Below are 14785 nucleotides of genomic sequence, written 5' to 3' on the forward strand. Positions count from 1 at the left end.
CGCTAAGCGTGTTGAAACGTCTCTGCCTGGGTGCGCGTGTGTGCGAGCCACTCTGCGTACCGCGCCCCTGCACAGGATGCGCCGCTGGACGCATATGGGTGAGAGTGCGTGATGCCACCCGTGCACCCGCACCGCCGTGCTGACGCATGCATCGTTGGCCATGTGCCGATGCGCTTTTCTGTGGCCGCTTGTCCGCGTATGGGAGGTGCGGGAAGAGGGGGAGAGGTAGAGGCGCGAAAGCCAGCTGGCCACATGTGGCCTCCGTGTCTTGGCCCTTGCACACGCACACACGCACCGCGCCCCATCGATTCACCGTTAGCCCTACATTATGCCGCTTCGCCCTTGCACACCGACAGACATCACAGACAAGGATAAAGCTGTAGAGGGCAACAGCAGTCGGCACCATGAGAGAGGAAGCGGAGAGAGTGAAAGCAACGTGGCAGTACCGGAAAAAAGGACGGGGAGACAGTCTCCGTTCCAGCGCTCACTACAGTCGCCGTTCGACCTTCTCTCAGCGCACATATGCGCCCATTTCGACCTTGAGGCTGGACACGTAACCAACGATGCGGCGCACCTTTTCCGCCTCCAGCTTCGCCGTGAAGCTGTCCGGCGCTAGGCTGATGCTCGCCACCGCACGCGTCGAAGGCACAGGTGTCCGCCCAACTGTGGTGACGAGCGCGGACCACGAGTGCGACTCGTACCGGTGCTGCGCCGTCTCCAGCGTCTCTCGCACATCGGCGACCCACTGCTTTACCGGCAGCTTCACCGCCGGCGCCATCTTTAGCAGGGCTGATAAGATGTACGCCTGTGGGTAGAGGAACGTTTCGAAGGCACCTGCGCTGTGCTCCGACTCGGCGACCAGAGACTTGAGATAGGTGCGCAGCTCCTCAGTTGCGCTGGCGGCCTCAGGCGCCACCTCGCCGAGGGAGTCCACGTAAGCGCGCAACACGCCGGCCAGCGGCTGCACCGCCGGCAAGTACTCAACCGAGGCTGAAGGGGTGCCTAGGCGGCTGCTGTACAAGACCGGGGCAGCTGCCGCATCGCTGTCCGCACGTGCGTTCTTTCCCTTGCGCAACTTGCTCGCCTGGACCGCAGCTTCGCGGTGAGAACTGACGGCTGCCAAGTCGTGCACGAGGAAGATGGACGAGAGCAGTTGCAGGCTGCGGCGCACCTGCCAATTCCGCGACGGCACAACAACGAGAGAGTCTGTGAGCTGCTGGACGGTGGAGGAGTGGATGTTGCCCAGCACCATCGACTTGGCGACGACCCAATCCGTGTTGTCAATGAGCGTGTCGGCTGCTCCAGCGGCGCTCAGGCGCTCCCACGCCGCCCACAGCCCCTCGACACGGACCTTTAACGACTCTTTCACGTCCTTCTGTGTCTGGCACTCAAGCAGCGCGGAAGTGAACTCGTTGGCCGGGCACTGCCAGCGGTAGAGTGAGTTGGTCTGCGCCGCCTCAAAGCGCTGCACATCCTGCATGGCTGGCCAAGACGTGTAGTTGAACACTTTAGCACGCAGTAAGCTACAGTCTCGCTCTTGCAGGCTGTAGTAGTCCTCTGCCCAGCAGTCCCAGTTCGTGACATCCTCCAGCGCTAGCCCAGCCAGCAGCGGCCAGTATCCCACATGCGCCATCGTGTCCCGCTGGACGTTCTTGAAGGCGAGCTGGTGCAGCGCCGCGCGCTCGGTGAGGCCGAGCAGGTTCGCAAAGCTCACCGCGTAGATGAGCCACGTCGGGTTGTTCATGCGGCGGTCCACCATCCTCATCAAGTCGAGGCCCTCAACGAGGTATGAGTAGTCTGGGGAGGTCTTGTCAGCCGCGTAGCAGCGCAGGGCGATGTTCAAGGCAACGGTGACGTACCCGTCACACAGCCCCTCCTCACTCCACGCAAGGCTCTCGGAGAGGTGCCTGCTTCTTTGGTAGGCCTCCACGCATTCACGGAACAGCGCACGAGGCACGCCAGCTGCTGGTGTCTCCTCCCACGAGCCCACAAGGCAGCGGAGGCCGAGGATGCGGCGTGTGTGCACATCTACCTCATCCCTCGTTGCCGCAGAGGCGCAAGAGCGCGACCACTCGTACACGCTTGCCGCGATCGCCGGTGTAAGGAAGGTGGAGATATCAAGGTAGCAGCTCGGCTTGCGGTAGAAGCGCTCCACGTACGCGATCACGCGCTCCTGCACATCCGTTGACTGAAGCGAGTGCAGCAAGTCCAGCTCCGCAAGGTAGGGGCCGCGCCGATGCTTGTTTGGATGCTTTGACTCCTCCTGCTCTTGCAGCTCGCGCGCCAGTTGAACCGCCTCCTCCAGCGAGTGATGAGCCGTGGTGCAATCGACGGTGGTGCGCATCTCTGGTGCGGGGCCAAGCACCTCCAACGCAGAAGCTTCACCTACCCCTTCCCCTGCACCAGTGTCAGCAGCGGGCACCAGCGTGTCCTTGTAGATGGTGAAGGAAGCCCAGTTATCGCTCTCCTGGCTCCAAAGATAACGCGCCACCGCATTCGCCGCCGACACCCGCCCAGCCTTCTGCAGCATCCGAGCCAGCGTCTCGAGGCGTGTCGCGAGAAGCCCGATCTTTGCGGCACGCTCACTCAGCAGGAAGTCCACGGCGGCGGCGTACTGGCCCTGTTGTGCAAGCACGTCGACGTAGGTCTGCACTGTCGACGGAACAATATGCCCTTTCTCCGTCAGTACGGCCGCATCCAGAAGTTTCGTTGAGAGCTTCAGCAGTATGTGGTCGGAGCTGTCGGCGGGCACCTGTGCCAGCATCGCCTGCAACATCCACACCTGGTACTTGGGGTCGCTGTACTGACGGTACAGCTGCATGGCCGCCTGCTGCACCTTCGCATACGCACCCATGCGGGTGTACGTCTGCACTAGGTTTTCCGAGATTTGACGTTCGTTCTGCAGCGGCTTCAAGCGCTCGTACGTCGCCACAAGGGCATCCCAGCAGCAACAATTTTGCAGGACGTGCACCAGTGCGTTGACAGCCTTCGGCTTCGTGATGTTCCTCTCGCTCAAGGCAATAGCCTTGGCTTTCGCGAGGCGGTAGTTGCCGTTTCGCATCACGATGAGAGCCTCAGCCGCGCGGAGGTTGTCGTCATCAGGGAACTTCTGCAGTGCCGTCTCCAGCGCACCCTCCGCCTGAGCGATCTGACGTGCGTCGATCAGGTCGAAGATGCGCACCGCGGCGCGCTCGGCGTCCATTGCGTCCTGCGATATGATTACCTGTGCTTATTATGTGTATGTCGCGGGTGGGGAAGCGCAGACGGGGCTGCGCAGCGTATCTTGACGGGCCCGTCACCTTTGTGCGTTGTGCTGCGTCACACGTGTGTGTGTGTGTGTGTGTGCGCGCGCGTGTATGCCACCCTTCGTCCTGCTAGGTAGTGCGCTGGTGTGCGTGTGGGTGTAAGTGTATGCGGGTTTGCGCGCTTGCTTTGGTTGTGTGTTTCAGGCAGCGCAGCCCGTGTCCGCGAGAAGAGGGGCACCGCAGAGAAACAAAGGACGCATTCATGGCACGCCCGGTGGAAAGACAGCTCCATCCACCGGAGAGAGGGAGACAAGTAAACCATATAAAACCCCCGTGTGGAGTCACAGAATAGGGTCGGCTGCGGCAAAACGGGGAGGAGACGCACGAGCGGCAACGATAGTTACAGCACTCAGAGAGCCTCAATGCGCCACAGTGCAAAGGTCGAACTGCAGGTGCACCGAGAGGTGCTTGAGCAGCCCGTACACGTACATTCGTGCGTGTGCGTGCGTGCCAAGGACCCGCTAGAGAACGCGTTGTCAAGGGCGCGCATCATGCGCTTCGCTGGTGCCTTTCCAGAGCACTTTGGGCACCGACAATGCGCAACTGCCGCGTGTGCAACGCGTCCTTCACGTACCAAACAGTATGGTGGCACATTCTGCGTCCCATCCGCCTTCTCCATTTTGCAGAGACAAACACACAGCGAGCTTGTAAACAGAGGGACAGTGCGGCGCACCCGCAAAGGACAGAAAACCAAGAGCAGCGCTGAGGAAGACGAGGACCGACCGGGAATGGTGCGCACGCGCACACGCGCGCGCCTACTCGCCCTTCACCCTCTCTCCGCTCGCAGAACGCCCGGTCAGCACGAGCCGAAGCGCCTCCTGAAGCTGCGCGGCATTCATACCACCGTGTGGTCGAAGCGTTGTCAGGTCAAGTAACGGCAGCCTCTCCGCCAGCTCAGCAACTTGAACGCAGAAGAGAAAGCCACCGTTGGCCAGAGCCTCAGCGAGATCCAGCTGGTGGTCAGACATCAGCTGACGATTCGGCACCACCACCAAGGGCTGCTGCGCTTGCAGTCCTTCCAAGATGGTGCCGGCACCAGCGTGGGTGATGACGAGGGTAGCACCACGAATCACGGCGTCCAGGCAAGGTCGGTACGGGAAGGCCTCCACGAGGAGGCCCCCGCAGCTCCACTGTTGCGTCGGATGAGAAGCATCTGCGCCAGCGGCTGTCGGCAGGGCGGGCAGGAGAGTCGCCTCTGGAGGTGCTACCACCTCAGCGGTGCCATGCTGCACGTAGAGGCGCTTGATGCCGAAACGCTGGCGCAGGGCGGCGCAAACGCCGGGCTGCACCACCGCCTGCACCAAAGAGGAGAACTTTGTCGACCCCACCGTCACCAGCGCGTAGGCCTCCTGCTCGGCAGCAAGAGACCGGAGGCGATTCGGTGCGCCGTCTGTGACACGCGCTTCCTGCGATCCAACGTGCACCAGCGTGCCGCGGCGGCGGCGTCGAGCCACAGCTCTCTCCAGAGCCCGCCAGTGCACCGTAAAGACGTCTGCCAGCCATGGCGCCAGCAGGCGCCCTGTCAGGGATAGGTGCGATACGCACGTGAAGGACTCCATGTAGACAATGGCAGGGCGCCCGTACCACCACGGCGCGCACGATGCCACGCAAACGGCCGCCGCGATTACAGGCACGCACACGCCAGGGCCATTTGTGAGCAGCACGTCCGGCTTCTCAGCGCAAACAAGCCGAAAGCACGCGAGGGTTGCCCTGATTGTTGTGATGATCGACGTCAGGTAGCTCTGGCCCACCTCGCGCGCACGTGGAATGGTGTACACTATGACGCGCCTCTCGAAGCGCTGCTGCTCCAGCTGTGAGGCCAAGCTGGCTGAGTGTGGATCGGTGGCGCTCACAACGTAGAACGGACGCGTGTCTAACCAGTAAGACAACGGTAGCTCCGTAATAGCGCGCAGCATCTCACTCGTGTGTCCACCAGAGCCCAGCACCACACCAACCTTCATGGCGCCTCGGTGCGGCGACCGCATTGCGAGGGGCACGTAACGCACAACACTGTGCCATAGAGACGCCAGGAACGCACATCCGAGAAGAAGAGCAACGAGAAACCACATCTGCCTCTATTTTCGCGTGTGCACCCGTGTGTGTGCGTGCGTATGCATGTGTGTGTTTGTGTGTGTGCTTCGAGCAGAGTCGGGATAAGAGAAGGGCCGCACGCCATCACTGACACAATCCTTCACGGGCGCACCAAGAAGAGAGGGAAGAGGGGCGGGGGCGGCAGCAGCAGAGGACGTGGTAGAGGCGGCACGTGAGCGAGGAAACGCACAGGCGAACAACACGAAAGGCTGCGCAGGGGGATGAAAAAAAAGCGTGGCGGCGTAGCGCACCAGACCCAAGTCAGTGCTTCCATCTGCAAACCAGGAGGTGGAGTATTCGACGTGGGGGAAAAGGGGTCCAACACCTCCTCGCCCCCTCGCTTCGCTGCTCATGTTCTCATGCCTCCCGGATCTGTTGCTGGGGAAGGAAGGCTCGCGCACTGGCTGCATTCGGAAGGGATCGGAAAAGCGGTCAACACAATGGCGCAGCAACATAGCTACACCACACAGAGCACGCATAACGCGCAGCACAATTGTCGCAGTCCCACTTGCGCTCCCACTGTGTGCGTGCGTGCGGCCTCGCGTGAATGGACGCCACAGTCAACGCAAGTTTGCACCGGGGAGGAGAGGTCGCAGTCTGCAGCTGCCAATCCTCGCTGCTTTGGTGCTGAGGTCAAAGCATCGTCGGCACGAAACCCAAAACAACGCAGACGCACATGAGCGGATGCTAATTTGTCCGGGCACCTCTGCACTTCGGTGGGGCCTCTACCCAATCGTAGACGACCAGCTCGTCCTCTGCGGTCGAGGCAGGCACGCCCAGCGCGTCGCGCCGTAGGGCGCCCAAGCCACCGCGACCCTCGTCGAGGTTTTGGCGAACCCCGTCTACCACTTGGCCGCCGTGAGCACCACGCCCCCAGCGGCGACTCCTGTCGCAGCCCACATCCCAGCTAACAGACACGACGCGGTCGTCCAGTAGTGATCCGTCGAATCCGTGAACCGCCAGTGCCGCTGCCGCCTGTGACTCGAACACGACAAAGCAGAACCCGCAAGGAGAGCGTGTCTCCTCGTTGAGGCCCATCACGATATCGCGGACGTGTCCACAGGGGCTAAAATGATTGTACACTTGCTCCTCCGTCGTGTAGAAGGACAAGTTGCCCACATAGACGGTGGTGCTATAGTTGAGCTGCTCCTGTCGCCGCTCCCGGAACTCCTCCGTCGTCAAGAGAGACCGGAGCAACTCGTGGCGATCCACATACTCCATTCGGGGGACCGTGTCCACCAAATCACTTGACATCATCTCTAACAGGGCTCAGTGCTGATGCCCGCGACGCGTCGGGGGAGGAGGGGGGTCGAAGGGTGAAAGGCCAAAAGGACAGAAGGTGAAGAAGAGGAGGGGATGTCGAGACAGACACGATGAGTTCCTGCGTGGGGGGAGGGGGGAGATACGGGTGGTAGGGCCGCAGGGACAGAGACGCACGTGCGCATACAGCCACTGGCTGGCACGAATTGTGCCTGCTGTCGCCCTCCCTCTCGGTCCGACGCACAGCAGGTACTGCACGTGCGTCGTCGGTGCCCACATGGAACAAAATGCCGCATGCGTGTGTGGGCATGTGCGCATCGATAAGTGACTGACTGGGCTTTCCTGCGTGTATGTCGGGGTACGCCTCTCCAGTAGCGATGCGAAGGAGAAGTCACCCAAGCAGGCGGGGCGGGTGGCAACTACGAAGCGATAATAATAATAAGCCGATCATCGGTTAAGCGCTCGAAGAGGTGACAAGGGAAATGGAGCACGGAAGGCGGGGTCAGAGATGGGAAGAAAACGTGAGGGGAGGGGGCAAGGTCGTACACAAGCACACGGACACCCACATCACGCACCTCGCTCTCCTCGTTTGCCTTCCAGGTTCGACCCCGCCCCTCCCATGCACCATTTCCCTTGTCACCCCTCCACTCTCCCTTCCCACTGCTTCAGGTGGTCACCAGGACACACGCACACATGCAACTAAGCGAAGCTACACAAAGAAAGCAGCGCGATGCACAGGCCATAAAACGGTACGCGGCGCAACCGATGATGCACACATGCACACGCGTTCGGAAATTTCGACCAAAGGGCGGAGGGCGGAGGAGAGATGGAAGCACAGAGCAGCCAGCGCTGCGATATACACAGGAAAAGAAAGTCATTAGGGGAGACCAACAGTCTGCAGCAGCGGACACACATGTTGCGCGCGGGCTCACCCCTCCCTGAAAGCATCCTCCTGTCTACGGGCTTATGCATGTGTTCAGAAGCGAGTGACTGGTGCAGAATGGGCACTGCGTGTCTCTCTTGGATAGCCCTGTCCTCAACCCGTCCGATGAGTGGGAGAGAGCCAGAGGGCGTGACACGACACACAAGCATAAGGTGAAACCTAGCAGTGCCTAGGGCTCCCCTTCTCTGGAAGTCCCGGCAATATGGAAGTTCGTCATCTCTGACCCGTCATCAGCACCGCTGGCGGCGTTGCCGCGCTTCTTCTGGAGGTAGTCACGATAGCGCTGGCCACGCTTTATATCCGACTCCTCAACGCCATCGCGACCCGGTCTTGCTCTCGGTGACGGACTTGGCGACTTCGCCTCCGTGACGCCCTCTTCTTGAAGGAATGGTGAGGTCAGCTGGTAGCCCAGCTCTGCCTCGACCAGCTTCCGCCCATCCATGATGCGCTGGCGCACCGCCGGGTTCTCTACGTCGTTCGGGTTATGCACCTCGATTCCAACCACGGAAAGCACCTGCTGAGTGAGCTGGAAGAAGACGATGGCGGCGATGAAGGGAATCATGAGCGGCAGCAGCTTGTTCACGTAGGAGCCGAACAAGAGTCCGATGTCCATATTGCTGCGGTACACATGGCCATAGGCCACATCGACGCGCGTCTCGCTCGCGGTGGACGACAGCCCGGAGATGAGGAGGAAGTTAAAGCACAGCGGCATCAACAGGCGCACCAGGAAGGTCTCGTTGAAGCAAAGCGAAGCGTTATCAGCAATGCTGGGGTAGATCACGTACACGTCGTGCACCTTAAACTGAAAGGCCGCCCAGTAGGCGCAGTACGCCATATAGAAGAGCAGCACAACAGACCCGATGAAGTGAATGGAGCTCTTCATGACGAGCTCGATCACGCCAAGCGGCTTTCCGGCCCAGTCCCGCAGCGGCATCGTCAGCTCGCTCCACAGGATGAAAATTGTCAGCACCGAGCAGACAAAGCACCCGGTGTAGTAGACGTACTGCCGAATCGGGAACCACATCCGCTTCAGGCGGTTGTTGGTGCCCTTGACACCGCGCACAATCTGATCAAGCGAGTCGCACTTGCGCACCGTCGAGTTCCAGCGGTAGTTGGCCCGGTTCGCAATCTTGATGGCTTTCTTGAGCCGTTGATTCAGTGTCTCGAGGTGGAGGAGCGACACATCGTCGCGCTCCGTGGACGGCGCCGTCTTGACGCGCAGGGCTGCGATGTGGTACATGGGAATCTCCCGGTCGGCGGCCGAGATGATCTCCAGCATGAAGGCGAGGTGAGGGCGGTCCTCCTCCGAGACTTGGGGGTCGATGCTGATGAGCTCTGCCTTGATGGACGCCAAGTCCATCGCGGCCAGGTCGAGGTCCTCCTGAATGTCGGTGGCCGCGTACAGTTGGCTACGCAGCAGTCGCTTCGCGTCGGCGTAGCGCCACAGCATACGCGGCACACCAACCAGGCCAGCCGGCATGAACAGAGTCAAAATAAGCAGGCCCCACGCGTTGGCGAGCGAGATGACGACCTTCATGACCTTCGCGACGGAGCTGTACGAGTTCGTGATTACAACAAAGTAGCCGAGCGCCGCTAGCACGATGACGATGATGACAGCGTACAGGATAAGGTTCAGCTTGATGGAGTGCAGCACCCGGCCCTTCACGGTGAACTCGCCCACCTCCGTGTACATCTGCGCCAACGGCAGGGACACCCACGCGCAGAAGTATGTGACAGCGAAGATGGTGATCCAGATGGGTCGCATCCAGTCTTGCTTCTGGCTGGTGTCGCTCTGCGCTGCCAACGAAGCATCGATATCCACAACCAGCAGTGGGAAGGGTAGCATGCACATGTACAACGCGATCACGTGCCACACCGCGCAGGCAATCGGTATCCGCTTAATTGACACCTTCGTGTAGTAGTGGTAGGTTAGCAGACATACCCCGAGGGCCAGCACGAAGAAGACCACCGTCACAGCAATGTACCCGCCCGACATGATGATGAAGTCGCGCGACGTTCTCTCAAAATCAGTTTCGTAAGGTGGAGATGTGCGAGAGGTGTTTGGCTACAGAAATCCATGATACAACGCACTCGCGAGCACACTACTACGCGTCTGCGTATTCTATTTTAGCTTGCGCTCTCCACTTGCCCGACGGACGAGAGCAGCGTCACAAGCGCGATACTGGACTCTCCGGTGTAGTCGATGTTGTGCTGCAGCAGTCCCAGGCGGTGTACGCTGATGGGTTCCGTGTGCGCAGCAGACGCTCTAGGGGTCCGGTAAAAAAAAAAAGCGAAAAGGATGCGCACAGGCGCGCACCAACAAAACTGCGAAGCACACACGCAGCGTAGCAGCACAGATGAGAGGGGAGGATTACGAAGATGACAGCAACAGAGCAGCCCAACCCAAGCGTGCACACGCAGGCGGGGGGAGGAGGGGGGCTGCACACAGAAAAGGTGAGATAGGGATTGAGAAGGAAAAGGCGTACGCGCACGGACTCTCTGGTAAAAGTCCCCCTGCAATCGTTCCGTCTCTCACGGCCCAGGCACTAAGTCAGCCACAGCCAGCGATTCGCACTCGCGCAAGGCGATACAAGGAGGGGGAAGCAAAGATAGCAAAAGGATGCACGCCAGCGAGGTACGATCGAGCAGGCGCGCGCGGAGAGAGGCGGCACAGAAAGCAGCTGTGACAGCGCCCCGAGTGCAGATCGTCTGGGGTACGCGCCTACCCGCGCCGTCACGATCCGTTTATATTGGGTTGTGCGCGTGTGCGCCTGTCAACGATTTACAAGGGGTGTGGGGAGGTACGTATCAAAAGGAGAGCTGCGTTACGCAGCATGCGAATTAGACGGGAAACGGGCGACTGAGTGAGTCTAGGTACGTCGGTACGCACGTATGCGTATATGGATGTATCTATGCCCTCACGCTATCGCACAGGCAAGGTACCGGGAGCTCCCAGAAGGCCAAAATGGAGAGGAATCCGTTGCGTTGGTTGCGTCAGCGCCTTCGCTTGTGAAGAGGACAGACAGAGAGAGAAGCGGCGGAGGAGCGTGGTCAGGTGGGACGCTGTAGTCGCTTCCCACGCAAACACAAGAGGCGTGCGAGAGAGAAGAAAGCGGAGAGAAGAGTGCAGCGTAGAGAAACGACAGAGATGACACAAGACAAAAGAAAGCGTGGCAACGAAGCGAGAGACACACCCGCCGCCATGCAAGCAAGGCGGGACACACCTGTAGGTGGTCAAGTGCGTGTTTGGGTTGCTGTGCGCAGAAGCTTCGCTCTTCCCTTGCGTGCGATGATCTGAAATACGCTGCGAGACGTTTTTTCCCCGTTTTATTTTTGGAGGTGCGCCGCACAGTTCCGCATTCGCCCCTACGCACACACCTGAGTGGGTGCACATGCCACGGCGCAACCCTTTACCGCTTGCCGAAGAAGTGCATAGGCTGCGGGCGTCAGCACAGTATCGAGGTGCGCTCGCTGCAGGCAGGCCTGACGCCATTTTCGGCTTTGCTTTTCACGTTGATGTCTTCACCAGTGCCTGTCACCCCGCATCGAGGCAGCCTACATTGACGTGCAGAGTAATAAAGAACGGTGTGCACTGAGGCCATACATAAGCCCCTCGTCTGTGTGTGAGGGGTGGGTGTTGCGCTCCCTCGGCAGACAGTGCGCTATGCTTGTCTTATTAGAATAATCTTGTTAGCCAATGCACAAGGAAAGGCGGTACGTGCATACCAAGCGGCAGTGGGGAAGGGAGAGGGGGTGGCGCACAGGCAGCATAGGCCCGTCCACTCGCCATATACCCACTCACTCTCTTGGCACGCACCGGCTTATTTTCTCCCCCTCCGTGAGTGGAGGCTGACTCCTCGCGCTTGTGAGTGAGAGAGGATGTGGGCAAGGCACCGTGGAGAATGGCCGCTGTGTCTCCCCCGCCACCCACACCTTTGTTCCGCGTGTATTCGCGCGTCGTCGTTGATCTCGTGAATAAAGGCGCCGGTGGCGGGCTGCGCGCTGTGCGTGGGAGGGACGCGAGTCGCATCGCTTCTCGAGACCCTCTGCGGTTTGTGTGAGCTGCTTCTGTGTTGAGTGTCTCTTCTTCCCTTTTATGCGTTCTCCGCACGCTCCACCGCCACAGCCAGTACGTCACGCTGCTCGAGCACCGAGACGAGCTCATCGCGCAGCGGGTTGGGCTCCATTGCCTTGAGCTGCAGCGCCCGGCGGTTCTTGTCCATGGTCTGCCTTGCCAGCTTCTGCTGCAGCTGCGTCACCTCGCTCTTGCTCATCTCCTTCGTCGGCGCTGCCGGCTCACCAATCGCTGCCACCCTCTCCTTGTACTCAGTCAGTGACCTCCTCGCCTCCTCGAGGGCGGCCGGCAGCTCCTCGTCGCTGGTGTGCAGTACCGTATCGAGGCGCTCCTTTTCCTTCACGATCAACGCCACCTCCTCCCTCATCTTTGCTGCATCCTCGGCTGAAAGCTGACCGGCCTTCGCAGCGCCCTTGCCACCCTTCTTCTTGGCAGGCAAGCCGGAGTCGACAAGCACGGCACCGCGGCTCTGGAGCTGGCGCTCGAATTCGTCGATGTCGACCTTCCGGGCCTGCGCACGCAGCCGCTCCTCATTCTCCCGCTTCTGCAGCTGGAGTGCCGCGTAGCGCTCCTGTGCCTTGATCCACTCCTGCTCCTTATGCTTCTCCTCTACCTCCTGCGCCGCCTTTCGGGCCGCCAACTCCTCCTCTGTCACCTCGTCGGCGTCGCTACCGCTGTCCTCGTTGGGGTCTCGCCCCGTGGTTCGCTTCTCGAAGACAAACTTCTTGCGATCCTTGTCGTTGTCGCGTGCCTCCTTGAGAACGGCGTTCTGCCGCGCCATCAGAGCACTCTCAAGGGCCTGCAACACCTTGTCGTCCATCGACGGGTCCTTGGAGATGTGCTCGAAGATGGAGAGGAGCAACTTCTCGTAGTTGGGGGAGTCGTGGAAGCTGGAGTGCACGAAGTTATCCGCCACCCTTGCCATAGCCAGCGCATACGTCTGGCCCTTCTTCAGCTCGCCATACTGAAAGGTGTATATATCCTTGTTGCCTGACATGATGTGCGTGCGTGTGTGTGTGTGTGTGTGAGTGGCACGTGGCGATTCAACAGCGAACGAATAATAATGAGAGAGAGAGATGCGGCAGGTGTTGGACGCGAGTGTGTGTTGCCGATTTCTTTTCTTTGAAGACCTTTTTGGCAGTGAAGAGCAGACAGTTGTGGGGGGCGATTGGAAAGAAAGAAGACAAGAGGCGGCGAGCCAGTGAGCAAATGCGCGCCGGCGTGCGTTCTGGCGAGAGCGCGCGCACCCTGTGGTGCAGGTGCGAGAGCGAAATGCATCGAGGGGCGTTGAAAATACTTGTGGAGTGCGCGCAGGGATGCGCGAGCGTGCGCACGAAGACGCAGAAGCACTCCTGCGCGGCCTCATGATACCAATGAGGCGACGCACCGCTTTGTTTGCTGCTGTGGCCGCTTTCCTTCACAAGATCATTAAAGAAGCCCCGATCACAGACACGCCCGAGTCCGCGGAGGATACCACCGGGGGGACGCTACAACAACAACAAAAAAAGGAAGCGCTGACGGTGCTCCTCTACACGCCATCCATGCGCATTCAAGAACCCTGCGGGCGTGGGTACCGCGACGGTGGTGGCGGCGACTGCACTCCATCCTTTGGCATCATCACGTACCCCACAGCAACGGTGGAGTTGGTTGTGTTGTCCTGCACCTGCACGTACTCCTGCGGTGTAACACGCGCGGCCGGGACGGCTTGCTGCGGGACATAGGCTTGTGGCTGGAAGGGCACGGGGGTGATGACAGGCCGGCCAGCAGCCGGTGTGTGGCGCGGCAAGGCCTGTGCCGCTGTGGCTGGAGTGGGGGATGCAGCGCCGGACGAGGATGCACCGGCGACACTTGGCGCCTCCTCGTGTGATGTGACGAGGGGGGGGACAGTACCCCAGCGCAGCTCGGCCTGGGTGGAGCCGGCGGCAGCGGCCTCGTCCATGACGCCCGGAAAGAGGAAGGAGTTGTCCTCCGCGCGCGGCGGCTCGCCCCACTGGTCCTGTCCTAAGCCCCATTGCCCACCAGCAGGGATGGGCGCGTTCAGCCCGGGTATGCGCAGGTCTGGGTACGCGGGTGGAAGCCGGCGCATTGTTTGCATACTGTACAGCCACGGCGGTGGCGCTGTCGTGCCGATCCCGAGTGCCTGCCGCAGCCTCTTCGACAAGACCCCCGGTGTGTGGTGAGCCTTGGGCCGCCACTTGCCCTCGTAGAACACATCACCGCACCTGCTCAGCTCGACGTTGTACGTCTTCCGCTGCAGAGGCGTGCCCGTCATGAAGCACGAGATGAAGGCGACCTGGTTCGGATTCGCCATCCTGTCCTTGGTGGCGCGAATCTTCTCGATACCGAGGGCGGCAACCTCTGCCGGCACAATGCCTACCGCCTCCTCACGGTCCGCCTGACGAGAGAGGAAGGTGCGCTGCAGATGCCAGTGGTACGGCACCGGCACCGTGTGCGGCTCCATCTTCATCCGCACGGTGAAGAGAGGATCAACGGCGTTGCCGTCGTGCTGGTCGACCAGCTCCGTGGCCTCAAGGCCGTACATCTCTGCCGCCCGCAGTTTCAGCTCCTCCCACGTCATCCTGTGATGCTTGCGACCGCTGAGGGCGGAGGAGGAGTGTCGGCGACCCTTTGCGCCGCCCTCGCCTCCATCCAAGGACGGGAGCACAACTCGATCCTCTTCATCCTTCTCCGCGTTGGCAGCCGCTGCCCCCTGCGCAGGCTTCTCAGCAGCGGCGGCGGCTCTCTCCTCGGCCTCTGCCGCAATCGCGGCTTGCTGGCGCTCCTGCTCTTCCTGCGCCGCCCTCAACTCTGCCGGGGTGGGGGGCAGCGTGTATACAATCTCTTCGACCTCGCCCTCCGCGGTCGCCACCTCAGCCAGCAGAATCTTCTCCTGTATTTCCTGACTGATCTTCTTCAGCTGCGCCTCGCGCTCACGGCGAGCCGCCTTTTTCTCTTTCTTCGACTTGGCCATGCCGCTGGCGTCGAGACAGCACCAGCAGCGACAACGACTGACTGCACACGCACGCACAGTGCTAAGAGCAATGCGCGGCGCCAGGCATGCAATAAGGCTCGTCTCTGCACACAGGTGTGTCGCACGAGCACCGATCGCCG

General features: G+C 60.7%; 6 protein-coding genes across 6 annotated transcripts; all 6 read right to left on the reverse strand.

The window, feature by feature from the left end:
• Positions 1 to 511: 511 nt before the first annotated feature.
• LMXM_29_0520 (conserved hypothetical protein) lies at positions 512 to 3202 on the reverse strand (the record flags this gene model as incomplete). The annotated part of the gene is made up of 1 exon (XM_003877150.1): positions 512 to 3202. One exon carries the CDS (start codon positions 3200 to 3202, stop codon positions 512 to 514), a length of 2691 nt encoding a protein of 896 aa, XP_003877199.1.
• Positions 3203 to 4060: 858 nt separating this feature from the next.
• On the reverse strand, positions 4061 to 5374 carry LMXM_29_0530 (putative glycosyltransferase family 28 protein; the record flags this gene model as incomplete). Its single annotated transcript, XM_003877151.1, has 1 exon — positions 4061 to 5374. One exon carries the CDS (start codon positions 5372 to 5374, stop codon positions 4061 to 4063), a length of 1314 nt encoding a protein of 437 aa, XP_003877200.1.
• A 709-nt stretch (positions 5375 to 6083) lies between these two features.
• On the reverse strand, positions 6084 to 6650 carry LMXM_29_0540 (putative nuclear cap binding protein; the record flags this gene model as incomplete). Its single annotated transcript, XM_003877152.1, has 1 exon — positions 6084 to 6650. The coding sequence occupies one exon, from the start codon at positions 6648 to 6650 to the stop codon at positions 6084 to 6086; it is 567 nt and encodes a 188-aa protein (XP_003877201.1).
• Positions 6651 to 7768: 1118 nt separating this feature from the next.
• Positions 7769 to 9595, reverse strand: LMXM_29_0550 (conserved hypothetical protein; the record flags this gene model as incomplete). The annotated part of the gene is made up of 1 exon (XM_003877153.1): positions 7769 to 9595. One exon carries the CDS (start codon positions 9593 to 9595, stop codon positions 7769 to 7771), a length of 1827 nt encoding a protein of 608 aa, XP_003877202.1.
• Positions 9596 to 11693: 2098 nt separating this feature from the next.
• Positions 11694 to 12671, reverse strand: LMXM_29_0560 (conserved hypothetical protein; the record flags this gene model as incomplete). The annotated part of the gene is made up of 1 exon (XM_003877154.1): positions 11694 to 12671. One exon carries the CDS (start codon positions 12669 to 12671, stop codon positions 11694 to 11696), a length of 978 nt encoding a protein of 325 aa, XP_003877203.1.
• Positions 12672 to 13223: 552 nt separating this feature from the next.
• LMXM_29_0570 (putative spliceosome-associated protein) lies at positions 13224 to 14645 on the reverse strand (the record flags this gene model as incomplete). Its single annotated transcript, XM_003877155.1, has 1 exon — positions 13224 to 14645. The coding sequence occupies one exon, from the start codon at positions 14643 to 14645 to the stop codon at positions 13224 to 13226; it is 1422 nt and encodes a 473-aa protein (XP_003877204.1).
• Between the last annotated feature and the right edge of the window lie 140 nt (positions 14646 to 14785).

Source organism: Leishmania mexicana, chromosome 29, assembly GCF_000234665.1.
Source record: "Leishmania mexicana MHOM/GT/2001/U1103 complete genome, chromosome 29".
Taxonomy (NCBI): Eukaryota; Euglenozoa; class Kinetoplastea; order Trypanosomatida; family Trypanosomatidae; genus Leishmania; species Leishmania mexicana.